This window comes from Ixodes scapularis, unplaced genomic scaffold (genome assembly GCF_016920785.2).
Source record: "Ixodes scapularis isolate PalLabHiFi unplaced genomic scaffold, ASM1692078v2 PGA_scaffold5__190_contigs__length_132052651, whole genome shotgun sequence".
Classification (NCBI taxonomy): Eukaryota; Metazoa; Arthropoda; class Arachnida; order Ixodida; family Ixodidae; genus Ixodes; species Ixodes scapularis.
In genome coordinates, this window is record NW_024609880.1 from 110,504,052 (window position 1) to 110,530,433 (window position 26,382).

General features: G+C 46.4%; 2 protein-coding genes across 4 annotated transcripts in view; one reads left to right on the plus strand and one right to left on the minus strand.

The window, feature by feature from the left end:
* LOC8029783 (long-chain-fatty-acid--CoA ligase 3) overlaps positions 1–14,834 on the plus strand; it is a 39,430-nt gene extending 24,596 nt beyond the window's left edge. For 2 of the 3 annotated variants that reach the window (XM_040502480.2, XM_040502482.2), the window contains exons 2-17: positions 140–284; positions 1,587–1,790; positions 2,445–2,622; positions 4,098–4,204; positions 4,552–4,693; positions 5,489–5,636; positions 7,323–7,331; positions 7,613–7,671; positions 7,839–7,903; positions 8,029–8,100; positions 8,829–8,968; positions 10,422–10,594; positions 11,187–11,261; positions 11,854–12,042; positions 12,899–13,174; positions 13,747–14,834. In XM_040502480.2, coding sequence (XP_040358414.2) covers positions 150–284; positions 1,587–1,790; positions 2,445–2,622; positions 4,098–4,204; positions 4,552–4,693; positions 5,489–5,636; positions 7,323–7,331; positions 7,613–7,671; positions 7,839–7,903; positions 8,029–8,100; positions 8,829–8,968; positions 10,422–10,594; positions 11,187–11,261; positions 11,854–12,042; positions 12,899–13,174; positions 13,747–13,925 — 2,151 coding nt within the window. In that variant the 5' untranslated portion in view covers positions 140–149 and the 3' untranslated portion in view covers positions 13,926–14,834. The remainder of the gene's footprint in view (positions 1–139; positions 285–1,586; positions 1,791–2,444; positions 2,623–4,097; positions 4,205–4,551; positions 4,694–5,488; positions 5,637–7,322; positions 7,332–7,612; positions 7,672–7,838; positions 7,904–8,028; positions 8,101–8,828; positions 8,969–10,421; positions 10,595–11,186; positions 11,262–11,853; positions 12,043–12,898; positions 13,175–13,746) is intronic. The other variant, XM_002407463.5, reaches the window with a different exon arrangement.
* Positions 14,835–16,048: 1,214 nt separating this feature from the next.
* On the minus strand, positions 16,049–22,587 carry LOC8029781 (speckle-type POZ protein). Its single transcript, XM_002407461.5, has 3 exons — positions 22,427–22,587; positions 19,588–19,775; positions 16,049–19,088 (listed from the first exon to the last, which is right to left on the minus strand). The coding sequence occupies exons 1-3, from the start codon at positions 22,434–22,436 to the stop codon at positions 18,213–18,215; spliced, it is 1,074 nt and encodes a 357-aa protein (XP_002407505.2). The 5' UTR covers positions 22,437–22,587; the 3' UTR covers positions 16,049–18,212.
* Between the last annotated feature and the right edge of the window lie 3,795 nt (positions 22,588–26,382).

Below are 26,382 nucleotides of genomic sequence, written 5' to 3' on the forward strand. Positions count from 1 at the left end.
AGCCGCCTGGGCACTTCTGTACGGCTGCAGACGACGCCCGACACTTGTCTTGAGCTGACCGGAGGGGACTAGCGCGTGTGGCAGACTTTTCTTTCGTGGGACCGGGACTCACGGCTTCCGCAATGGTCTACCGTTCCAGCTTCTTCGGCATGTCTCATCTGGGGCTCGACATCGCCATGGGCCTGATCAAGGTCCTGGTGACTGCCTACGACATGGTGTCCATTCCGATCTACTCAATCTTCCAGAGGCCTTGGGACTACTGGAGAAGGAAGCATATGACCTTTGTGAGTTCCTTTTCTTCCCAGTGGTAGTTGTAGATGCACTGATCTGCTGTAAATTAAGATTCCTTCACCAGAGGACGTTTCTTGCTTGCTGCTTTTCTTGTCTTTTTACCTGTAATAACTTGTGCAAAGCATCTGGCTTTGTGTACCATATACAAAGCTCTCTAAGTCGACTAGTATTAACAGCTCATGCGCCTGTGCATGGAGCTGTAAAAGGTCGTTATTCAAATTCTGGACAAAGTCAAAACACTTACCAAATCGGCCCTCGTAGCTGATCAGTTCCTTTTTACGCTAAATTCCGGTAGTGTGCTAACCTGCTCCATTAGGTTTTGTTTTTCTCTACGTCACAGATGCTTTCACGGATTATAACCTTTCTCTTGTCTGTGCAGTAGAAAACGAGCCTGCAATCATTAAAACGCTTTCTGCTGGCTGACCTACGCGTAAATACTTTATCAGCATCCACCAGATTAGATAAGATGGTTGTAGACTTGCATACTGTCGCACTACGGTTTATCTTTACGTTAGGCATTGTTTTTACGCACCGGCCATGCTGCGCAATTTTTACTATGCGTTAGCATCTGCAAGGTCTTGGCAAGAATATTAGAAAGGAGCCGCAGAAGTGGCTTCAAAGTTTGCTTCGTGAAACACCACTACAGCAATCTACAGGTAGTGGACACTTAAAATTTAAACTTTGTTTCAACACCTTTTTTCTTTTTTTAAATAACCGAAGACAACCATTATACAATGGTTGTTGGGGATTTCGCTCGACCCGTGCTCTGCATAGACTATTTTGAGTGAGACTGGCGTAGCATCTCCAGTGCCCCAACGCCGTCAAAGCTATTGTGCTAGTGCTAGCGTGTGGCTTCGCTTGGCATCTTCTTAGCATGAGAGTGAACAAGACGCGAGAGGATGCCACACACTCTTGCAGAAGTGTGGGGCTAGAGCGCTGGAAGCTACGCTAGCCTCGACGACATGATAGAAAGAGCAGACGCTGAGTGTAGCGATGCGTTAGGGCCTTGCCGTAATTCCTTAAAGCCGCAGTCTCACTGCTTTTACATGGTACAAAAGACGCACGGTGTTCCCTGCAGACATGACAGAATTATTTGTGCAAAGCGTTTGCTTCACAGATGTGAAGTTTCCAATGTGTCTGCAGGCAGCTTTTGTATGACCAGTGCAACGGGGCAGACACAGGGAAGAAACGCTCCTCGGACGGCGTCTGTAGACTGCCTTTTGTGCGATGTACTGGCAGTGTTGATTTACGACTGGCAAAAGCATGCTGACACGGAGGTTCTTGTCAATCGGCAGGCCAAGGCGGCCATAGAGAAAGACCCATCTTCCCCCTGGGTCCGGGCGACGAAAGGGGGTGTGGACAGCCTGGATGGCATCCGCACGATGGACGAGCTGACGCGCAAGGCGATCCACACCTACCGGGACCAGCCCTGCTTTGGCACCCGGCAGATCCTCGGGGAGAGCGAGGAGAAGCAGGCCGACGGGAAGGTCTTCAAGAAGGTGAGCACACGGCTGTCTTCCCTCTCCTTCCGCTTTCTCTTGGTCTGTTTTGTCTTTCTGCTTTCTTTCTGGTTTCTGTCGCAGCACATTCCTTCCCGGTTTCTCTCCTGGTGTCTCTTTCTGGTTTCTCTCTTCTACTGGTGTCTATCCCTTTCTTTCTTTCTGTATTCTACCTTTCTGGTCCCTAACTCAGAGTCTGTCTCGTTCTGGTCCCTCTGTCTCGCTCTGGTCCCTCTGTCTCGTTCTGGTCCCTGCAGAGGTAGCAGTTTGGGTCAGTTGGTTCATGATCACCTAAAAAAGCACCAAAAAATAAAACACAAGGACAAGGAAGTAGACAGACAAGAGCGCTCTTGTCTGTTTACTTCCTCGTCCTTGTGTTTTTTAGGCGCTCATTGTGGCCTCTGTACCTCGTTCCGGTCTCTGTGCCTGGTTCTGGTTTCTCTATCTCTTTCTGTCTTGTTGTGGTCTCTTTCTAGTCTCTGTCTGGTCTTGCATTGCCCTGTATCTTTCCTCCTGTGTCTGTATATCCATCTCTTCTCTCTTTTTCCCTTTCTCTTTGTACCTTTATCTGTCTCTTTTCCCTCTGTCTTCCTCTCTTGCTCTTTCTCCCTCCACAAGGTAGCTAAAGTCCTTTTTTCCCCCATGGTTGTACAGCTGGTGCTAGGTGACTACCAGTGGCTGACATACAATGACGTGGACCGCAAGATCGACCTCATTGGCCGAGGCTTGATGGCCCATGGCGTGCGGCCGCGACAGAATGTTGTGATCCTGGCCGAGACACGGCTGGAGTGGATGCTGGCAGCCCAGGCCTGCCTGCGCATCAACATCCCAGGTGAGAAAGACAGCATCGCAACTCTCCTGCACTGGAGAGGACTGTTGATAGAGACATTTATATCTGTGCATTGGGAAGGCCATCTGTACTGTCTAAGCTCGTTATAACAGAGCTTGATTTTGTTCAAGATGTTGGTCTGTTGTAAAAGGAGTGTGTTGTATGCAGATATGAAGTTGAGTCAATGGCGCATAGGGGAAAACCAACCGAACTTCACAAATCGGTGTGTTATATCCAAATGTCTGTTGTAACCAGGTCTGTTATAATGAGCTTAGACTGTATATGGTGCTATTAAGACATATGTTGCAGTTGTGGATTTTGGGACAACAAGAGTGTTTCTATACCATTGGGATTGGTAGCATAAAAGATGCCATGTGCATGCCTGCAATGATATTAAGGGGGGACACAACCCAGAAGAAAGAAATTTCTGAAAAAAAAAGTAGATTTTGAACAGTTACATTCACAAACATCTACAGTATTCCCAGAAAGTTTCATTTGTGTACACTGCATGGTTACTTTTTCATCATTTATTTCCAGTCTAGCAATGCTAAAGAAAAGGTAGAAGTTTGAGCACTTTGAATATGTTTCTCTCCATTCGACTTTTTGGCCTAAATTTCACTTCAATAAAACTTGTTTCGGTATGAAACTATTGAGACCTAATATTTGCAGCTTATATGCCGGAATTCTGTGGAGCCGGTTACTATTAACTTAGATTTTCTATTTCATGTTTCTTTATTATGAAAAATTATAATTAACAAAACTTAATAAATGTAAAAAATTTTTTTTTTTTTTTTTTTCATAAATTTATTTTGATTTGAAGAATGCATATTCAGAATTTTCTTTTCATAGTAGCTGGAAACGGGTATTCCAGTATGCATTCCACCAGAAAAATGTGGTTATCAATACCATTTCTCAAGATAAATTCATAGAGCAGATTCCATGCAAAGTTATGCTTTACTTCGTTGTGGTGGTATAGTACTTTATAAAATTGGTTCGCAGGGCTGAAACTTTGCGAGCCCTCCTCCTATATGGCTACCAACAGTACCTGCAAATATCATGCCAATTGACTGAGCGGTTTAAAAGTTAACATTCCCAGATAGTGTCCCCTTTTAACTGCCTTCAGGTGCCGAGTGCAAAATGTCCAGCAATGTCCCTGATCCTACAAGTGTCCACTTGTCTTTCATAAATTATAGCATTGCCTAGTACACAACGCATGTATACCTAAATCTTGCTTGGACAAGTGGCCACCTGCAAGCTCCGTCTTATTTAGTATGCGAGAATTGGTGGAGATGTTGTCTCTATCAATTTTCTCATATACCAAAGAAGTCAAAACTTGGGGGCGTATCACAATTGTCATTTCATTTTTGGTAGGTTCTATACTATATCACAGTAGGTTTGCTTTTGTAATTTGCAAGCTTTCCTATACCAAATTTTCTAAAATACTGAAACTCTGTTTTGGGAATTTCTTTTTTTTCCAGTGGTGACCCTGTATGCAACGCTGGGTGAGGATGGCATCATCCATGGCATCAATGAGACCGAGGCCACACATCTGATTACGTCCTACGATCTCATGCCTAGGATTGCTGTGAGTCTAATCTCTGCCCTCTTGCGTCTGCCACATCTGAGGCTAAGCGCTCGGCAGTTTGATTGCTCCCGCACTACTGCAAATATTGAACGACTAGTAGATTGCAACTCTAGGCCAAGTATTAAGGGCATACGAATGTTCAAATTTCCAGTCGAATAATTGTTAGATTAATTCGATACATCAAATATTGTACCGCTGGCAAAAGGAAATCGGTTAGTCTCCTTCGTAATATTGCACTGTCTAGACTTTCATTAGGATTAATGTTCATACTGGCTCTCACTCTTACGTGGAGTTTGTTTTAGAATCTGGAGTGGGGAGTTGCCTAATGTAAAGCCTGTTGTGTACAGAAAATCCTGCACAAGATTCCGTCGCTGACGCACATCATCTACATGGAGAGCCCGCTGTCCAAGGCCCCCGTGGTGGCCCCTGAAGGGGTCAGGGTCCTCCCCTTTGCCCAGCTGGAGGAGAGCGGCAAGACTGCAGACGCCGGTGAGTGTTCTGGATTCTAGCGAGATTTTCACCGGAAAGGGTTTGCGACTTCCAAAGCAGTGGTACAGTGATGTCTATTAATAGGGACACCTCCCCTCCCCCCCTTCCCCTTCCCCAAAATCGTCTGTAATGGGTGTTGTCCACATTAATGAGATGGTAATGTATGTATGTACCCAGTTCATTCCCGAAAATATTGTATGTCTAGCAGGTATTCATATTAACAGGGTCTGTATTAATGAGACAGGACTGTATGGGGAACAACACACTCGCCTGAAGTGCTCCTTTTGGACATCACCTATTTTAAGTGTATACTCCGCGACAACTTTTCTTCGAAATGAAGTGGAAGGTACAGGCCCGCGTCCCCTCTCCCATTTTGAGTGTACGCAGGCTCTCCTCCTCCCCCTATTCTGGGGAGAGGAGAGCCCGCACACACTCAAAATGGGAGAGGGGACGCGGGCCCGTACCTTCCACTGCATTGCCAAGAAAAGTTGTCGCGGAGTGTAGTAAGAAATGTACTGAGCACTACTTCTTCGTTGGAGTCCAGGAAATCAAGGGTGCTCCATAAGTAGAATGCTAGGAAGTTTTTCTTTTCAACACAACACCCTTCAAATCTTAACGCTCTTCGCCGCGATCTAAAAGTTCTACGAGGTTTCACAAGATTGTTTCTCTTGATGGCGTTTATTGCATTCTCCCCTCAACCATCAACTAAACACTTTTTTTCTTTAACATATTTTTTTAATGATCAGTCATTGCTCTGCCAGTGCTTACCTATACTTGTTTTTTTTCCCATGGAAGAACTGAGGGGTGAGACGCCCACCACAGACGACATTGCCATCATCATGTACACCAGCGGGTCGACGGGCATCCCCAAAGGGGTGATGATCACCCACGGCAACGTAGTCACCACCGCACGGGGCTTCAGCGTGATCTGCAAGAACATCGGGTGAGCGGACATTGCAATCTTAGTCACCCCAGCACGCCTGACCCCCATAGTCGCCGACAGGATCAGAATGGTGGGCATGTCCTTCGGTTGTCCCACCCCCAGTGCGAGCTTTTTAATTTCAATGATGCTTCAGCATCTCGTGAATCTCGAACGTGCACGCATGACCAGGGTAGTATCACCGAAAGCAACAAGCACATGCTGAAGGCCGGACAGCGATGCTTTGTTATTCTCGTCCTGTCGGCGACTCTGGTGAAAAAAAAAATCGACGGCATCTAGTGGCTAAAACGGAAAGCTGTGGCGGCAGGATCGCTTGAAGTAGGTTTGGAAATGTGTAATGAAAATAGCCACTATTATGTATTACTGACTGCAGATTATAGTTCTCGGTTCACTTTTGGGAACTTTAAATCAGTTCTTGTGAATCGATCGCAGTATCTTGCTGTAGTAAATGTCGAAAACAGATGCCACGCGTGTGGCAACATATGGGATATGGAAAAGTGGTGCGACAACTAATGCAATACAAGATTTCAGTCTAATTGAACTCTCTGGTGTCCATTGGTGTTAAAAATAGCTGAAAAGAGAATTGCAGCTGATGCAAGTTCCTTCCATCAGCTGCAATTGTCTTTTTAGCCATTGACCGCTAACTCTCTCGGTGCAGTTGCGAGCCAGCACTCGTTTGTTCCCCAGTTGCTGTTACGTTGTGCCGATCATTAATCGTTGAGTTTGAAGTCGTTTGGTGCAGGCTTCCATCCGTCATTGTCACAAAAACAATCCCAATGGCATGACAGCAGACTCTTGGTAGCAGTACACAGTGGTAGCCAGTGAATGCCAGCTATGAGAGAGGAGATAATTTTAATTTGTCAAGTGGGAAGAAAGTTCAGAAAAGTTGGCCTGCAGTCAACACTTGTTATTCTGCCACTGCCATAATGTAGGCGCCTGTGCTCTGCACGTGGTCTGGTTCCATTCTAAGATTAAAGGGGAGCTCCGGCGAAATTTTGAGTCACTGATTTGCTTCAGAATTGGTTCAACACATTGACAGACAGATCTGAACTACCTAGTAAACCAAATTATACAAGTCGCAGTACTTTTTTTTTTCTGCCATATTACTGAAGTTTTTAATTTGGTCTGAGAGGCTTTGAGGTTCCAATGGCAACACCAGAAATGTGATGTCGGATGTCGTGATATGGGCCAATGGATGCGAAGTACAGCTTGTTCCCGACAATTTAAAAGTTCGATAGTAAGAAATAAATGCTGGTTAAGCTCATGCCAGCAAAACAGAAACACATGCACAAAATTGATTTTTTTTAGATTGCCTGCTGGACTTAAGTGCAATATATGTCGCATCACCCTGCCGCTGAGTGCGTGAAAATTTGAATGTTGGTTTTTTCGTCTCCTTCATTTGCCATTTTCTGAATGCTATTTTGAATTTAGAGATAATAAATAACATGCTGAAAAGAGTAAAACATTGGTATTTTGAAAATGGTTAGCTTGGGTAGCTCGAAACACCGCTGGAACTTCCCTTTAAGTACAGTGGTGTGAATATTTCCATTGTGCCTAGACAGAAACGTTGGCCAGTCTGGTTTGATGCAGTGGCAGTCGTTGTTTACATACATTGTTCACTGGCGTAGCGAGAGTTCTGCTGTCTGTATTTACTACATAGTGCTTTCTGTTTGTTCCTTCCTTGTGCAGCTCTGTGACGTAAGTGGCACAACGGTGCTATTCTCTCTTTGGCCTTCGTTGTATGTGCACGCCATTTGCAAGCGTCGCACCGTATGTAACTTCTTTGCTCCTGTAACGTTAATGAGTGTCATCTGCAAACTGGGTGAATGCTACCTCTGACAGCTTGGAATGGGTTGTGCCTGCACATGCACGAATGTGCTCACGTCTAGAGTTTCTCGGCATGTCACACTGCACGGACGCCGTTTTCCGTTTTGTGGACGTTGGAACGTCGAGTGACGGACGACTCATTTGCCTTGCAGAGAGGGCGACACTTACATCGCTTACCTTCCCTTGGCTCACGTCTTGGAATTGGCTGCCGGTAAGTGAACCTTGTCGCCTGTTATTCTGCTTAGGTAACAAGTTGCTTGCTGTCCATGGGAATTTTAAGATTGAAATGTTGCCTCGGCATTTGAGTTCCTGTGCCAGCTTGCTGATAATCTGTTGAGTCTGTATTGATGCTAATGAGATCTTCGTTGTTGTTTTCAGAGTGTCTCTCGTTTGCTCTTGGAGCCAAGATTGGTTATTCGTCGCCCCTGACGCTCACAGACAAGGTGGGCCTCGCACTCGGCACTGATCGCGATTTTTTGCATGTTGCGTATGACTGCTGATATTAGACTGCTACAATGACATCATTTTTAATTTGACTGACGTGCCTTTCCTTTTTTTTTTTTTCCAGTCAACTGGCGTCCAGCGAGGATGCCAAGGTGACGCAACCCTCCTGCAGCCCACAATTATGGTTTCAGTACCTGTAAGTTGACTCCTTCATTCGCTTTCATAACAAACGATAGAAGATAGACAGATTTAGCGCATAATTTGTTGGCTATAGTCTATTTAAAATCGCAGTGAAATTGTTTTTAGCATTCAAGACATGAATCTTTTGCCAGCAGTCGGAGGAAGTACCTACAATCACATATATTGTCATTCAGGCTATTATTTGAGTATCCATTGTAAGCAGCAAATAAAAACCTGTAAAAGCTTCTTTTTCTTTTTTTTTTTTGCATTTTTTCTGCACATTAGAATTTTTTGCTTCAGCAATGTTGTATCATCAATGGTTGATGTTTGAGGATAGCCAGTAGCTTCTTATATTTAAATTTATTACTAACTAGGATAAATAATTTTACGGCGGAGCTGTTAAGGGCTAGTTTCCCCAGGATCGTGTCCGTCGACAAACAAATGGTGACACAGAACTCTGGACAGCTACCACCATCTATGAGCGATGACGGCAATCTTTCGAGCCTTTCCACTCTGGCTTGCGGACTTGCAGCCGACCATTACTTCATTCCCACCATGGTACAGCTTCGCTGGTCTTCTTTCACCAGAGTGGAAAGGCTGAAAGTTTTTTTAGTATTGGGGCTTGTCAAGATTGTCACAAGTGTGCAGCACAAGCAGTGAGATCTTTGTTTAAAGTTGTAGGAACTAGTAACAGTTTGTGGTTGAAGCTGAAGGTCCTTGATCTATTTCCTCTTTCCTCGGCAGCTGATTTTGGACCGTATCCGCAAAAGCATCACGGAGGTGGCTGCAGCCAGGGGTCCCTTCTTCTCCCGCTTCTTCAGTTACGTCGTTGCCTACAAGTCCTTCTGGCAACGCATGGGCTTCAACACCCCAATCCTCAACAGGTGGGTCGACACTCGCCTGTTCAGTCTCCTCTTGAGATGCAAGGACTTCCTCAATACAGTAATACCTCGCTAACTCGAAGTCATAAAAACCGAGGAAAGATTCGAGATAAGCGAAATTTCGAAATAAGCAAAGTACCAAAATTTTTTTTACCTCTGATCGCGCGATGTTCTAAATAAAACTTCTAACAATCGCGGCAACATCAACTTCTCTGGTGAGAGCAACTTTCTTTTCAAGCTTCAATGATTTGCACTGTTTGGGCTGCGCCTTCTTCTGGTCAATCGAGCCACGCGCTAACAACGTCCGAGAATTCACAACCGATGATCCAATTGAACACTTGACCCTTGCTCGTAGCAAAACAACCAAAACACACACACACAAAAAAAATGGCGCACAAGCAACTAAGTGTAGCGACACTTGAAACGGACGAGACACCTCTGAGAAACACGAGACTGACGACCACCGACCTGGAAGGGAACGGAAGAACCCAGAAGCAAAGAGAAAACTAAAGACAGAGGAACAAAACGCTTGAGGGAAAGGGGGCACCGAACGCCAAGCATCTCGGCTTACGATTCGCTTGTCCAAATAGAAATCGTAAAAACAAAACAAAAAAAAATTGAGAAAAATAAGACAACAAACGTCTGGAGTCCCATCGCGCATCCTCTCCGCGCCTCCATAAACCGCACACGCGGTTATCTTTCTGCTTTGTTTTCTTGCGCTTGCGCATTCTTTTTTTTTTTCTTTTGTGCATGCGCATTTTTTTTTTTTTTTTTTTTTTTTTGCAGTTTTTGTTGTTTTTTGCGGTTTTTTTTGCGATTTTCGCTGATGAGAATTCGGGATATCCGAAGTCGGTCCTGAAAACCTTTCGAGATAAGCAAGGGCAAAATGCATTGTGTCTATGGGAGCTCATTCGATGGCAAGGAAATTTTACGACTTAACCATTATTTCGAGATAGCTGTGTTTGAGTTAATGAGGTATTACTGTAAACTATGCCTGGTCTTGCGAAATGACAACTGTATGTTGTCATTTTGCGAGACAGGCTACGGGTTTCGGTGATTGAGCAGTCACTACTCGATCGGTTCTCCCACTATTCAATTTTGAAGAATTGGTTTAAAATGTTCAAGGTGCAGCATTGGGGCATTACAATGCAGTGCTGTATTTGACATTGTTGGCCTCGGTACGAAGTTGGTGCTTGGTCGCTTTTTTACTTGCACACGTCTAATGTTCAGCATAGGGCTTCAGATATGTTTGTCTCACAACACTGTCAATTCTGGTGGGCATCAAAACTAGGCTGCACAACACAGTAGTTAGTTATCCCGAAACATGTTTGGGAGAATTGCGTAGCGTTAGGGTTAGCTGTGCCATGCGGTGCCATGTCCTCGTAAAATTTTTTAATGTTGGAGCAAGCGGCATAGGGTGGAGCTTCCGCTAATGGGCTTTCTGCTCGCTCTGCAGCCTAGTCTTCAACAAGATGCGTGCACTCCTGGGAGGTCGCCTGAGCGTGATTGCCACGGGCTCCGCTCCGCTCTCCGCGGACACTCACGAATTCATCCAAGCCTGCCTGGACTGCTACGTGGTTCAGGGCTACGGCCTCACCGAGACCGCTGCGGGAGCCACCATCATGGACCGTGAGTGCGCTACCGCTGCTCCTTTTGGCAACGCTTTTGAAGTAGCGATGATGACCCGGTGACTTGGCCTATAGGCATTTTTTGTCACTGTAATCATCTCTCAACCTGCTCAGGGTGCACATTGTAGAGCTAGAGCTGCTGCAACCTGCTGGACTGTGGCAGCTATGGCTCTATAACATCATGCTTGGTGCACTTTTCGTATTTTAGTCTAGAAGTTGCATTATTAAGTCTCACACCCCTAAGATCAGTGTTTTCACAAAAAGTTGGTGTGTAAGTCACACTTGTGTATTTGTACGGTCGGTGTGGCGAAATCACATTGGTAAGCCTGCAGATATTCATTACGATTGCGATATACTATGTGCAGTGGGAGCCAGTTTAAACCTTCTCGTCAACGAATCGAGAAAGAAATATAATCTTTGTGGAAAATTTACACAGTTAAGACGCATTCCTCTGACCGTTGTATATAATGCACCAACGAAATATTTTTGGAAAAATTGTGACTTGTACACCGGAAAAGGGTGTATTGCATGGAGCGCAGTCTTTGCAACTTTGGATTTGCATGTTCTTGATGTTAGCATCTTTCTCGATTCAGTGGAGGACGTGAGCTTTGGCCGCGTGGGGGCGCCCATCGTGAGCTGCTACATCAAGCTGGTGGACTGGGATGAAGGTGAGCCAGATTCTGTGTTGAAACCTCGCTCGCCTCTTGTATTTAAAAACCGACCGTCTGAGCTGTCCATTCGTATGTCTAAAAGTTGAAATATGGACGTTCAACTGCAAAGTCTAGCATTTGGCTTACTATACTGTCAACTTCTTTGTGTCTCGCTGTCAAGGCTAGCCTAGTTTCCACAGTTCTCCAACATTGTCCAAGCCACTTGTGCAAGCATGTGGCTTCAAATGGCGTCTCCTTCGCACGAGAGCATGCGTAAACAGACTCGAGACAAAGCTACTTACTCTAGCAAGAGTGCAGAGCCGCAGCACTTTGCAAATTTCGCTAGCCTCAGCAACATAGTACAGGTGTCATCATAGATCGTCGGCACAATTAGGATGAAGTTGCCTCCGTGTAGTCGTCGACACTAAAATGAAGTAGGCTGCAAACCAGGAGTGTCTAAGCAAGCGGAGGAGGTTGTCTCTCTTCGAGACTAATTTCAATGAACCCTAAAGTTTTGAGACGGCAACACGCCTTCTCTCATGAAAGCATTCGTTGACAGTTTAGTTTTTGCCTTTTGGTTAATTAATACAAGTGTGCCTTGCGCGTGCAGCCCACTACCACGTGACGGACAAGCCCAACCCGAGAGGAGAGATCCTGGTCGGTGGACCGTGCGTCACAAAGGGCTACTACAAGAACGAGGCCCTGACAAACGAGTGCTACCGGGAGGAGGGAGGCATTCGCTGGTTCTACACCGGCGACATCGGCGAGATGTTCCCAGACGGCACGGTCAAGATAATCGGTGCGTCCCCTTTCTTCGAAAATGGCCGGATTCGCAGCGTGGAGCCTGACCTTTCAGCACGGAACCCGTTATACGGCTGGCTCTTGGGCACTTAGTGTAACGCACTCCCGTTGTAATGCGCGAGTGCTGCGTTGGCTTTTGCCTAGAACTTGCGCCCTCACCGAATGAATGAGAGCCCCGGCAAAACAACGAAGGCAGCACTGGTGCCCAAATCGTGCTTCGTGCTGGCCTGAAGTATGAGACATAAAATATCTAGCGCTTTGGCCTTGTCATGTCTCGAGCAAGCAAGCTCCAAGCAAGCACGACTCGAAATAGCAAGGTCAAAGCTGGAGTGTGCAACTGAACGAGATGCAAACTTCACATTTTACTGTCCTTCCCTTCAGAAATGCTTCGCACGACGTTCGCACCGTGGCACAATTTGCATGCCAAGTTTACCGTAATTTCCTGGGAGATGCCCCGCTCCTGAAAAAAGGACCCACCTCTTATTATCGGCACCGTTTTCTACTTTTTCACAAACACCGGAAGGTGGCCCAGAAGGGGTGTTGCCCTACTTACTAGGTACCTACGGCACGGAGAGATAAGCGAGCACTGCAGACTTGGAAAGATGGTCGTCTTTGCTTTGTTCCCAACTGCAATCGCAAATTTCACGGGCCACGAAATTAAGAACTACCATGTCTTCGCAAAGCAGCGCATGACATTCCTTGTTACCACCGCCTTTGCCACGATATTATGGGAAGTGGAAAATTTTTTTCTCACTTCCGTCTGGGGCTTGGTTTACGAACCAGTAGCTTCGCCCGGATAGTTTGGCGCGCCTGGCGGTACTCGCAGTGTCTTTGATCCTTCTGTGTCATTACAGATCGCAAGAAGGACCTTGTGAAGCTCCAGTTTGGCGAGTACATCTCCCTGGGCAAGGTGGAGACCGAGCTGAAGACTTGCCCGTTGATCGACAACCTGTGCGTCTACGGCAGCTCGTTCCACAACTACCTCATCGCCTTGGTGGCACCCAATCAGAAGCAGCTTAAACTGCTGGCCACTCAGCTGGGCAAGGAGTCGCTCAGCTTCAGCCAGCTCTGCGAGGACTCCGAAGTCATCAAGGCCACCTCGGACGCCATCGTCTCGCACGCGCGCAAAGGTATAGTACTTAGTGCCGTTTTGTCGCATGCATCTCGTCACGGTTGGAGATTGGGCAGTGGCAGAAATGTTGCGGGCATTCGTGAGGAAAGGGAACGGTGTTTTTGGGACCACATAAATAATTTATACATCATGGGGAGCTCAAACTTTGCGAGAATGTGACTTTAGCGGTTGGGACAGAACTAAAAAATTTTAGAACTCAATGTCACTTGGAGCGAAAGATGATTGAGAATGGCCAGATATCTTCGAGCAGACGTCCCATGTTACTTCTTCGAGAATCGCTTCATCAAATGAATGCTACGAGTGTATTAAAACAAACTGAATTGATGAATGTTATATCTTGCCGAAGTCCACACAATTCTTTGTACCGTGCCGGGCAACAAAAATGGGCTACATCCCCTCTGTCCCCTCATCTGCCGGACACCAGAGCAGCCTGTAAGAAATGTAGACATTGCAACAACTCTCTTAATCGCTCCGAAGTTTCTCAAATTCGGCGTCTCAGTGCCAGTATTCCAGTTGTGGCGGGTGCCGAGCAGTGTGCTATAAACCCCTTTGCTCCCGTCGACCTTGCAGCCAACCTCCAGAAGGTGGAGATTCCCCTGAAAGTGAAGCTCTGCTCCGAAGACTGGCAGCCAGACACCGGCCTGGTGACGGCGGCCTACAAGATCCGCAGGAAGAACATCCAACAGTTCTACCAACAGTACATAGATGAAATGTACACCGCCGCCTCGCAGAGGTCCAAGTCGACATGAAGTCCGCACCAGAGGCCCCCGTCTGTGGCGACTCTCAAAAGGAACGCACTCGTTTTGTGTAGCGGACGCACGGGCCCACATCAAGTGTACATAAGTGTGTAGATCCCACGACTCCCTCAGCTGCAGCAAGCAAAGAGACTGTGATAACGCTGGTTGACGCGCAAATGACGACGAGAAAGAACTCCCGGTCGAGACTCTTGGACTTTCGTCGAGCGCCGTGGAACTGTTACTATTTTTGAAGCGCACATTTCTTTTCTCTGTCCACCTCCTCTCGTGCACATTGTTTTTGGATTCGAGTTTTTTTTTCTTTCTTAGTTTGTCTTATCTAATAAAGCGAGGTGTTTTTGTCTTCTCGGTATGTTGTAGGAAATGGTCGGTAGTTGGGTGTAGTGTGTGTAGCGCTGTTTTCATTTTCTGGGGTGCTGGTTTTTTGCTGCACCTCTTGTACATAGTTGAATGGATTCCCATACTTGTATTTATGGCAGTGTTGTAGAGTTTTGGGGACCACATTGTGTTCTAGGGCTTACCTACCGGTGAAGGCACCTCATCAAAAAAGAAAAAAAACCTATTTGTGCCTTTGTTCTATCCCAGGAAAAATGGTTTGGGGGGAGGGGAAATGAATTTAGTCAGGTGTTAAACTTGCACTTTTTTTTATTGCAGTTTCGAAAGGTGTACATTTTTTGTGGGATACTTTGAAGACAGCAGAGAACCAGGTTTTCTCGTTCAAAATGGGGGGAAATAGCCAGATTCTAGCTACGATACATATATTTTTGGGATACATGTTTGTACCTGGCTTTTGATTACTTGCTGTTTCACAAATTAAGATATGTAACTAGCGAACCATTCCACTTTTGATCCCTGGCCACTACACACCAAGCTCGTTACAATAAACTGTTCCCAGAAGTTAAACATGGTTCGTGTTTGTGTGCATTGATGCTGTCCAAAGTGTGAAGGCTATCTTGTGCAGCATGGAGCCACTAAATGGGCTACGTTTCAGAGTAATGGCCCCACGGCCACCCTGGTACTAAAATCGCTGCCAGTTATCTGATAATAGCAGGAGGTGGTCTTCCACCCTCTAGAAAAGCAAACCACCCTCTAGAAAAGCAAAAACGGTCCACAACGAAGCAAACCGATATGACCAGAGCTTTTTGTCCTATATGTCCAAACCCTAGGAATGGTGGTGCCCACAAGAAAATTGAGGGGGAATTGGGTGCTGCTACCCCAAGCGTAGCTCAGATAGTGGCTCTGACACAGGACTAGAGAACTCCCAAAATTTAATTGAGCTTGGGGTCTTACTTTTGGGCTTTGATTGCTCTTGCTGCAGTCCAGACACCTTTAAGCCAGTGTTTTCTCAAGGCTCTTTGGGTCAGCAAACATTAGCTAAGTGCTGGAATGGTAGGACCTCTATCACATGCAGTTTTTTTAAGTTGCATCTTGCTTGTGGCATACATTTCAGGGAAATCCACACATGGGCATGGTTGGCACAGTTTTGATGGCTATTACTGCATACACGCAAAGATAATGAATTGGCTCTTGTACAAATTGGTGCTTGGGAAACGACAATGTAGCCGACAAATATATGCATTACCTGTATAACTCTCTTGTATTTGGTAGAGAACACTGAAGTTTTGCCCCCAAAAATACATCAACTGCAATTTGATTGTGCGCAAAAATTATGTTGGATAGAAAACAAATTTCACTGGCACAAATAATATCAAAGATTAAAGCTGTTTGCTTGGTGACAGAGAGCCAAAAGGTATGTATCACTTTTAATAAATCCCTATAATACGGCAGCACACGCCAGTCCACTATCCACAAAACTCTAACTCAGCTAGCCAAACCAGGGGTTTCACCGCACACAGAAGCAGGTATGTCCTGAGGGGGTGGGGTCAGAATATCCAGATTCCCCCCCCCCCTCTGAATCTGCCACTGGGTTTGACCCAAGCTCAAACAAATGTGAACTGGCTGTAGTTTGGTGAGCGCTGGTCACAACTGATTGTGTGCCAGCATTCAAGTTTAGGTTTTCGGGTCCGACATGATCCGGGAAAAGAATCGCCCAGCACGGGAAAACAACCGCCCAGCACCTACATCCAATCAAAAAAACTGCATCGATACACTTATGGTCCAGAGATGCCAATAATTTATTGAACTTCAGGAGGAGCGTATGTGCTGCGCGCAATTCTAAAATTTCGGAAGGTTATCCAGGCCTGTTCACTGGGCAACATGCCTTCTACCGTGATGCAAATGTATACTCTGCTTCACTTTAGGTGTGACTGCGGCCGATGCTACGATAGAATGGAGCCAATTGGGCGGCATCAACATTGTGTCGTCGCAGCACTCGCTGTCTTTGTGGCTTTGCTATGCTGGCTGAACCAATCGCCCACAGAAGGAAGTGCAGCATTCAATATGGATGATCGGTTTGGTTGACGATGGCAAAGAGACGAAGGCAATGAGCGCCACGACGATGCGATCTCGGTGCTGCTGTTTGGCTGGCCCCATCAGATTGCACAGTCGGCCATGGTTGGACAAAATAAAACGGAGTATGGCAGCCCCCCTACGCTTGTAGCATCCTTTAGAAACAAGTTGTGCCAACTTCAGCTGTAATAGCCTTGTCCCACTAGAGCGACAAACACGGATTTTCGTCTGGCGACACCACAAAGTTTCGTGTCGCCGATGCTGTCCCACTGTAACGACCAACACTCCTGACAAATGATTGACGACGGACAAGTTCTCGTTTGTCCTTGGACTTGAAGCGCCGCAAGCAGTCCCACCAAGGAACATCTCTCACAGACAAACTTATCCTCCTTGCCCGCCCTTCTACCCTTCCTCCCATGGCTCGCTCCACCGCTCGACCTTCGGAGAGGACCTTGGCGGCTGCTGGTCGTTCCCGCAGTTACCATCCCTCAATTGCTCGTATGCTGGCGGTCATGTTGCGGAAGGGGATTTGCTGTGGCTGGTTTTGCTCGCGAAAACCTGGCGGTCGAGGTGCTGCTTTGAGACGCTGAGGGCAACACCCCTGCGTCGGGATGGATACACAGACGTTCGAGGACTGAGCAAAGTAAGACCGCTCACCACGAAGTAGGACACAACGTTCCGGCAAGCCATTCTGGCAGACGAGAGACTTGTCATCATGCTTTGTGATAATCGGGATGCCGTATGTTCCCTAAGAAACGCCTGCCCTCAATCATTTAGATATAAAGTCATAAACATCTTTAAAATTGGAGTGAAATTCCATGGTGCTCACTTAGAATGCCTCAATCGACCCAAAAAAGGAATGATTCTGAATTCTAGTTCGGAAAAAGTTTAGTGTCGATTGTCCCGACTGTTTGCGACAATTCGCTAACAGCAAAAGAAGAGTAGCGGAAGCTTTTATCAAGAAATAAAGTACTAATTGTCTTCACTTTTATCGTGCTTGTCGGCGCATTTTACACTTTAAGAGCAAAACACGAAAACCGCATTGCCAGACTCTGATTGTTTGTGTATTTTGAAGTGTTTTGTTGAAAACGCCAGCCCCACAAGGAAGCAAGTTTCCTTGTTTTCGTGTTCTGCGTCGTGTCCGCCAGGAGGGACAACAGTCTCTGGCAAACAGGCTGTCTGTAGGTTTCCTTTGTCGCTAGTTGCTCTGCGTCCCGGTCCTTCGTTGCTGTTTGTCACTCCAGTGGGACGCGGCTATAAGCATGTTCAAACACACAACAGCAAACACTAACAATGTTTTGTGCTGCTGCTATTGCTCGCAAGAATGGGCTTGAGTATTATATCACGATTAGGCAACATTTGGAAGCATGACAACTAACTGCACGACATCTGCGTAACACTATCGTTACCGACATTAACAGGCAAGGGGCCATTTCATACTGTATTAAGCTTCCTAAATTGTTAACTATACAACAGCTTACGCCTACAGGAAGGTTTTGCCAATATTTCGCAGGGTATACGGTCACAATTGGTCCTGGCGGTTTCAATATCCGGTTACTTGATTACCCATCTGCCCTGTGTATCTAAAAGAAAACAATTCTCGTATGGTGCTTGGTTGATTTGGTCAGCACTCGGCTGACTGAGCTAAACCAGGGTTCCAGCAAGCACACACCAAATACCACGGAACATACACCAAAAACACGTACAGCATTCGCAACAGTTAACACACTGCAGGAGGACGCAACTGCTCGAGCACCTGTTCTGCTTTCATAGAAGAGTGGAAAGACAACAGCTGGAAAGCGGACCTGCCATGTTTATCCGAAAGACGGACCCCCCACCGCCGCCAGCGCCGGTCGAGCCACCCATCAGTCATCAGTTGGGCGAGTCCAGAGAGTTGCCGATGTCCGCAATGAACATGAACAGCCGCTCCGTGATGTCCGGCTTGCCCCAGATGTTCTTCCAGCCCGCAGTCCTCTGCACCGCGACCAGGTGATCCGCAATGAACCTGGCAACGCTCTTGCACAGGTCGACGTCGCTGTACATGTTCGACAGCACGAACGCGTCCGCCGCACGCTCCACCGTCAGGTTGGACCCCAGGTAGTCGCCGCAGAGGGTCTTCAGCTCGCCCATCGAGTACTTGTCCGCGGCCACGTACAGGTCTTCGGCGACCTTGTCCAGGTTGGGGACTTCTCCCGTGTAGATGAAGAGAAGCATCTCGCGCATCGCGTCGAATGACTGGTCCGGAAGGTGGATGACCTGCTCCTGGGACTCCTTGGTCGGGTGTGAGAACATGGCGCCGAAGACCGGAGACGACAGCATCAGGACGTCGCGGTGAGCGTACAGGTTCCGTCGCTGCACGGTCAGCTGGACGTTCCCAAATGACTTGTCTTCCAGCAGCGTCCCGAGATTCTTGAGAAGTGGACTCACGGGGATGTCCGTCCGCTTGACCGGGGTGTTAGTGCTTTCCGAGAGGAACTCTACCTCAAAGAGGATGCTTAGGGTATCACCATTCATGCAGAGGTTCTCTGGGCTATAGAGGAAGAACTTGCCAATCTCGATGCCCAGGTAGTTTGTGTTCCCACGGTAGAGGGTGTGGAAGCCGTTGTGGAAGTAGCGCTGCACGGGCTTGCCCTTTTCTCCCAGCAGGCTGAGGGTGCAGACATAGTTGCGGCCCTGCATACCTTGCACAGGCACCACGCAGATGGATGCATAGTCCTTGCTCAGGTCTAGCCGCAGCTTCAGCTTCACCTGCGGGAATGGCAAACAGGTGTTACTCAGTATTCAACAAAGTACAAAGAAGCCAGTCACTCGTGTAGCTTACAGCTTGTCACATTATCCCACCCACCAGGCTGTAAGCAACACTGTTGCTATCTACCATGGAATATAGGCTGGGGACGCAAGCTGCCCCCTAATTTAAAGGGTATACAGCCAATACCATCCAACCATTCATCCAGCACTGCTCACGGTTAAGTTACATTATCCCCACCTACCTTGCTATCCATACCCAGTCAGACTACAATCAATAAGCGTGATGAGGACACCAACCGAGCTTCAAGATGCTTCTGTTTCCAGACCTGTGCATCCATCCATCCACCTGCCAAGATGGCAATTCTCTGGACAAGCGGACGGTGGACAACCACTTACGAACGACATAGTGAAGATCTGACTACTACATGAAATCAACAAAAAAGGCCATTGTTTCCAATAAGGAAAAGAACAAATCGCGCTCTGGGGGTGTTCAGCATACCTGCGAGGGGTCTTTGGGAAACTCCTCGCTGAAGCAGGTGCCACTTTGGAAGAACTGGCACTTGCTGAAGTTCTCAATGGTCCAATGGTGCGAGATGCATTCCGTGTTGATGCGACTCGTAGACGACGTTCGGCAGCTCAGAGAGGTCTTGGGCGTAGCCACAACCAGCTCCTGGAGCGGCGTTTGGGCTGCAAGATGCGCAAGTCATGCTCAGTACATGGTACCATTTGTCCTCATAGGGACCAAACCTCGTTTCTTATTGACTGTTGAGAAAAGCTACTATAATGAGAAAGTAGAAGAGGAGAATCTAGCACTCCTTTATAAGTTAAAAGTGCCACATTCTAAACTTCTCACCTTATAAATGAGCGCTACAGATTGGTTGTTTCGGTTAGGGGTTTACCCAGGACTGTCAATCGGGGGGGAGGGGAGGGGGAAGTGCATACCACAGGTTTGTGTACTTTGTGCAGGAAATTATTGTTTCTGGGGGGAGGGGGTGTTGCAAGCAATGGTAATAAGGTCTCACACTTCAAGCACAATCTCGTACCTGTTTGCTTTTAGGAGTGTTCTGATAGGCTCAAGAAAAGCTTGTTCATAACTGAGCAATCCTACAAACAAGACATAGTCTGGATATCCGTGCATTGTAGGTAACAAATTTCTGAGATAATATAGTAAGGGTGCAGGCAAGCTGGTGAATGTTAACCATGTTGAATAACCTGAGACTGGGGCAGAAGTGAACAAATAAGTTGAAGGAACAGAAAAGGGCAGGACGACGTCTCAAACTCACCTACCAGGTTTATTTAGTCCACCTCCTTATATAGCCCACCACCAACACAAAAGGGGCAACATCTATCCAGTTCAAACGCCAAACTCTCCAATCAGTCACAACCTACACAAAGGGACAACCTCTAAACAGTCTAAACGCCAAAGCCTCCAATAGACAAAGTAGTACTATGGATATGGCCTTCATGCCGATTCACAAAGATAACTCTACAATCTCCCCAAAATTTAACAAAAGAATCAATACCTACTTCATCCCCCGCAAAAAATGTTTTCTTTACAAAAAAAAAAAAAAAATTATGCCAGCGATGAAGGGATGACACACACTGAATCTAAAACGGGGAAAAGGTGTACAGTACACAATTTTAAAAAAAAGAAAAAAATTATATTTTTACAATCTTTTGGAATTTTTACTGAACTGTAACGAAGCCTGACTTATGCAATTACCTAGAGATCTTATCCGCACCATCTCCCTTACTAGTCTTTTTGCATCATTCCTCTCGTTGTAAATGATTTTGTCTCCGACCAAATCGCAGCGCAGTCGTTACATTCGTGGACATGTTTTGCGATTTCTGAGTCCGGTGCATTGTTCTTCATGTTTCTTTTGTGTTCACTTAATCTATCCTTGATGCATCGTGATGTCTGTCCTACATACTTAAACCCGCAATCCAGTGGTATCTCATACAAAACACCATTCTTGCAATTTACCATTTTTCTCGATGGTTCTTTTTGCAGTTATTTGCACCTGTTTCAAGTGGCGTCAATCTACTGAGTTTAAAATCCGAGCTAAAGACTGTGTCTACTCCAAACCTTTTCGTGCATGCCTTCAAGTTGTGCAAAATTTCATGACAATAAGGGATCACAACAAATCTAATCCTACATGTAGTGCACATTCTGCGGCGTCCACGCGGAATGAATCGCTGCACGTCACAATATTCACGCGAAGTTTTGAGGTGTAACGAGCCTCGGTAATTTCGCTGAGGCTGCTCAGACGAGGAATCAACAATTCAAATGCGAAAAAGGGCAGGGGGAGTCACACTGACGCCAACAACATCGCCTTCCAGTGGTTTGTTTATGGGCAACGGCGAGCTTCTTGCCCACACTCCATTGCACATACGCGGCGCCGTTGGCGTCTGCTAGGGGTGTTTTGGTTCTAAATAAGCCTGGTAAAAAGGTGACATATTGAGCCTCCGGCTCAGCAACACTTCCTTTGATTTCCTTGCTTTCAAAACTCTGACTGACTGAAACCTGGTAAATGAGTTTGAGACGTCGTCCTGTCCTTTTCTGTTCCTTCCCTTCGACTTATTTGTTCACTTTTGCCCCAGTCTCAGGTTATTCAACATGGTTAACAAATTTCTGCATGCAACACTGGAGCCAAAAGTACCCAGAGCTGGGAGATTGCTGAAAATAAACTTCAAAGGTCAAAAATAAAAAAATAAAAAATAAAAGAATCAGTTGTAACAACGTAAACGTCATTCTAGAGCACTGTCAACGCAAGATATTCGTTACGAACGAAGTTCTGTGTTAGGAAGCGCGGGGCTTTGACAATTAGCATATCAAAAGCGAGAAGAAAAAAATGTAGAGTGATGGCAAACAGAGTGAGTTACGTTACAACTTATTAGCGATGACCCTGAGAAATGAGGTCTCCGAATTCAGGAACTAAGGTAACAAAACAACACTTAAAACAATTAGAGCAACCCGAGGGGATAAACAAAAATAATGGACAGCACTGAGTTCCTCATCGCACTGGCTCAGGTCCAAGACACTATAAATGTATTTATTAATTTATTTGAATAACCCCACAGCGCCCGTGAGGGCAACTAAAAATGATATTGACGCCAAGAAATACTTAAACCTGCTTGTGCCTTCTCAGCTTTTTGTAACAAAACCAGGAGAGTGTAGAAGACGAAACTGCGTCACTGAAAGTCGTCTATTCGTCAAACTGAACTAAAACGTTCCAGAGGATCGCTGATGGACGAACAAGCGTTTCGAGCGATCCGGATCAATTGGAATCATGCGCGTTCTGCCGGTGGAGTGTGCCTTCATAATCGCCGTAACTGACCTGTGTTCATTGGTCCTGATGTGGTGGACACAGCACCAAACGACAAGACAAGCAGTAGTGAACAGAAACACACGAAACAGACCCAAACCACCCAAACCACAAACTGACGTTTGGAGAATTTTGCACACGGGACAAAAAGTAGAGTCGCTGCAAGATTACGCAAGGATGGATGAATGGATGGATGAATACGGCTGAGCCCTTTGGATCGGGCGGTAGCTTACGCCACCTAGCCATTTTGTTTTATTTAACATACACCCTTGCGAGGGCACTGTGGAAGAGTGTCGCAGTACCGGCGGTCACCTATGCTAACTAGAGTGCCTTCATGTGCGCTTCAAAGCGCACATGAAGGCTCCCTAATGCTAACGACGCAGTGGTCTTCCTACAGACCACCCTGAAGACACTGGATCGCCATCAATGGGAAATCGGGAGGTGGGCACTGGGCGGAAACGGGGCAACTGCAAACCGTCACGGGAGAGATATGGCCTCGACATTCAAGCAACGGGATGCAAGGGCCAAGCTCGGATACCTCGGGCGCCTGATCCACATGCCAGACGAAGCGTACGCCAAAAGGACATTCCACTACGTTAGATACCGCAGCAGCAGGACGAACTGGTCAAACACCATCGCCAGGCTCGACTCTGTGTACAGCAAAGGGACAGGCGACATGAGGCCACATCGGAGAAAGGATGGCTCAAGGCTGTGACAGAGGAGGTGAACGCGATTGAACTTGAGGCCTGGAGACAAGCGGTGAGGAAAAAGCAGAGCCTCCAGAGCATCTACGCGCTCCATAAGTCTGAGCCGTCTCCCTGCACACACTACCGAGGGGACCATGAAAGCGCGCTACTGTTTCAGGCACGGGTAGGAGCGCTGATGACAAACTGCCGACGTGCCCAACTCTTCGGAGACACCGACACAGCCTGTCATCTGTGCGGGCAGTCAAGCGAGGACGTCCTCCACGTGCTGCTGTGGTGCCCTGCCCTAGACACCACTGTCGACCGCCCTGGGCGACCAGCGAAGAGAGGATTCCCGAAATGCTGGGATTCGGGGAAGGAGCCCACGGTTCGCTAGCAACCAAGTGCATTCTCGTTGAATGGGAGAGACTGCGTCTGATCAGCCAACCAGTGAAAGTGTCCCAAAAGTGGGAAAAGTTAAAACAAAACAAGAACTAAAACTTTTACCTGTGTCGGCAATTTGAACTTTTGCTGACCCCCCTGTCTCAAAAGGGGTTAGGTACCGCCAACTAACTAACTTTAAGAACCTTAGAATATTTTAATGTGAAATCTCTATTCACTCCGCAGTACAAGAAAGTGAGGCGATGAAACCCCCTTGCCATCAGTGAATAAGAAAATACCTAGTTTTCTCTCGATTTCTGTCACCATTCACTTAATCTTTGCTTGGTAATCTCTACAGTCTTGAAATCCACCCTCCCTTCGCTGTCTCTAAAACCCAATGACTTTATTAAATCTATGTTGTCTTCGGAAGCCCTTTACAGTTGAGCATCAAGTGCTCAGCCGTCTCGTCCTCCTCTCCACAAGCAGTGCACGCTGTATCCATTTCCTAATACATCACTCTGCATGTTCTGGTTCGCAAAACACCCGTCCTCGCCTCAAAAAACAATGAGCTTCCCCTAGAATTGTCATAAATGCTTTCTTTGGCAATAACTGTTTTGTTTAATCTATAGCTTTCCAGAGCCGTCTTTGTCTGCATTCCCTCTAGCCACCGATCTCTTTCTGTGGTCTTAACTTTCTTCTTAACTGAGACTTGCTTTCCGTATCTTCGCTATAGCCCAAAAACTGTCTCCACTTTGTGTCTCCACTCCTCATGTATAAATAGCTGAAAGCCTTTAGTGCCCATTGCTCTCCATCCATTTGCCTCAACCTATCCTCAAATTCTATCTTGCTCACCGCTTCCCTGCTTTCAAATGACGCCCATCCCATGTCTCCTTGTACTCCCTGGTTTGGTGTTTTGCAATGTGCCCCCAAAGCCAGTCTACCTACTCCGCGCTGTTTTATTTCTAGTCTCGCATGCACTTCGGATTTCATGCATAGCACTGCGTTTCCAAAAGTCAAGCCAGGCACCATGACCCCCTTTCCAAATCTCTCTCACCACCTCATACCTGTTGTAATTCCAAAGTGCTCTATTTTTCATTACAGCTGCATTTCTGTTGCCCTTACCTATTATATACTTTTTATGCTCACTGAGATATTCTGCACCATACTCCTAGATACTTGTATTTACTAGCTCCCTTCAGCCTCTCAACTTCATCCTCGTTAAAAATCATGACTGCTGATTTTTCGCTACTGAATTCTAAACCTAATTTCTCTCCTTCCCTACCACAGATGCTCATTAATTCCTGCAACTCTACCTGTTGTTAGACATTAGTACGATATCATCCGCATACATCAATCCCGGTAATTGCTGAATTTTTTGGCCTAGCTAGTAGGGAGCCTACATACTCGCCGACTCCGTCTTTTAGGGTGGTGACAACTCCAACCATTGTTGCCAAGCGCCCGCTCAGACGGCCGCCAAACCTGACGAGCCGCCATCTTGGTCCCCAGCTTTTGCGCGGAAAACGGTGCAGGGGTAGCAATTTGCACAGATTTCGTTGGTACAGTGACTTTTTACGTCATTTAGCAGCAGAAAAACTGTTTTGTGGTGATGGATGGTGGTACTTAGCTTAAAAGGCGAGTTTTTTGGGCTCATTCATACGATGAATAAATTAATGTTTTCACCCAAAAATGTCGTATGCAACTAAAATTGCTCATAAAAAAGGCAGCAACTCTCCTAAAATAACCTTTATGTCCACATTTTCCCATTACGGTTTACAGTTGCAAATTGGAGTAAAAAATGAAAACGCATTTTTCTTAGTTTTTTTTTTATTAGACTTGAAATTTTAATAAAAAGATTTGACTAATATGACATATTTGGAGGAAAGTTGCCAATGAATTCTTCAAGTCCCTGAATTTTGCGACCTGTTCTGGTGAAGAGCTAATTGACTAGGACAAAAACGTTAAAGGGGCTTTTCAGTCACGATCATTCCCAGTGTTGTAGCAAAGGTGGGGGGGTCAAGGGGGACGGTTATTGGGGGAGGGGGGGGTGCCACCTTTGCAAGCGCGTAGCCAAGGGGGGTGTTCAGGTGCCAGAACCCCCCCCCCCCCCCCCCCCCAATTTTATTTCGTTATATATATATATATATATTTATATTGTTTGTGGGATTTGACCAGCTCCTGAATCGATTTAAGGCAAATCATCCCAGTTTGTGTCTGGTTTGTGTTTAGTTTGTGTTTAATTTGTGTTTTGTTTGTGTTTAATTTATGTCAAAACCGTTTCTGTGAAAATATTTTCACCTTGAATTTTATTACGACTTCCACACTGCTGCTGCGACTGCTGTAGCGCCGAAAAGGGGAATGGAGCCTCGTCAGGTAGCTTCGGCAACCTTTTGCTCCTCCCTCCCCGGCATTTCATATGTCAAATAAACTTCAATTCAATTCAATTCAATTCAAGGACAAAAGACATAAGGGCCCCGGGCGCCGGATGGCGTAGCTACACCACTGATCATTCCTCTAGCATGAGATTCCCGACCTTCGATAACTCTTCGCATCTCGTGAAGTTTGAGCGTGAACACGTGCAGCCAGAACAGGACAGAAGGCAATGAGCACGTGCTGGATGCTGGTCATCAGAAAAGATGACTAGGGGCCGGTTCTTGTCCTGTCATTGACCTTGCCATTATCATTTTGCTCAGCAGTAGGAAAAAGATTCCCTTTGTGCCGGTGAACGAGTCAGTATGAGAGGGAACTAAGATAGCTAGAAAAGCTGATAAACATTCGCAAATCTGGCTTCATGAAATCTAGAACTAGCCAAAGAATGTGTCACGTTAAAAAAGACAATGTCCACAGCATGACATTGTTAGCGTAAAGAAGCAATACCCGGTTTTCACTGTTCAACTTTTACAAGAA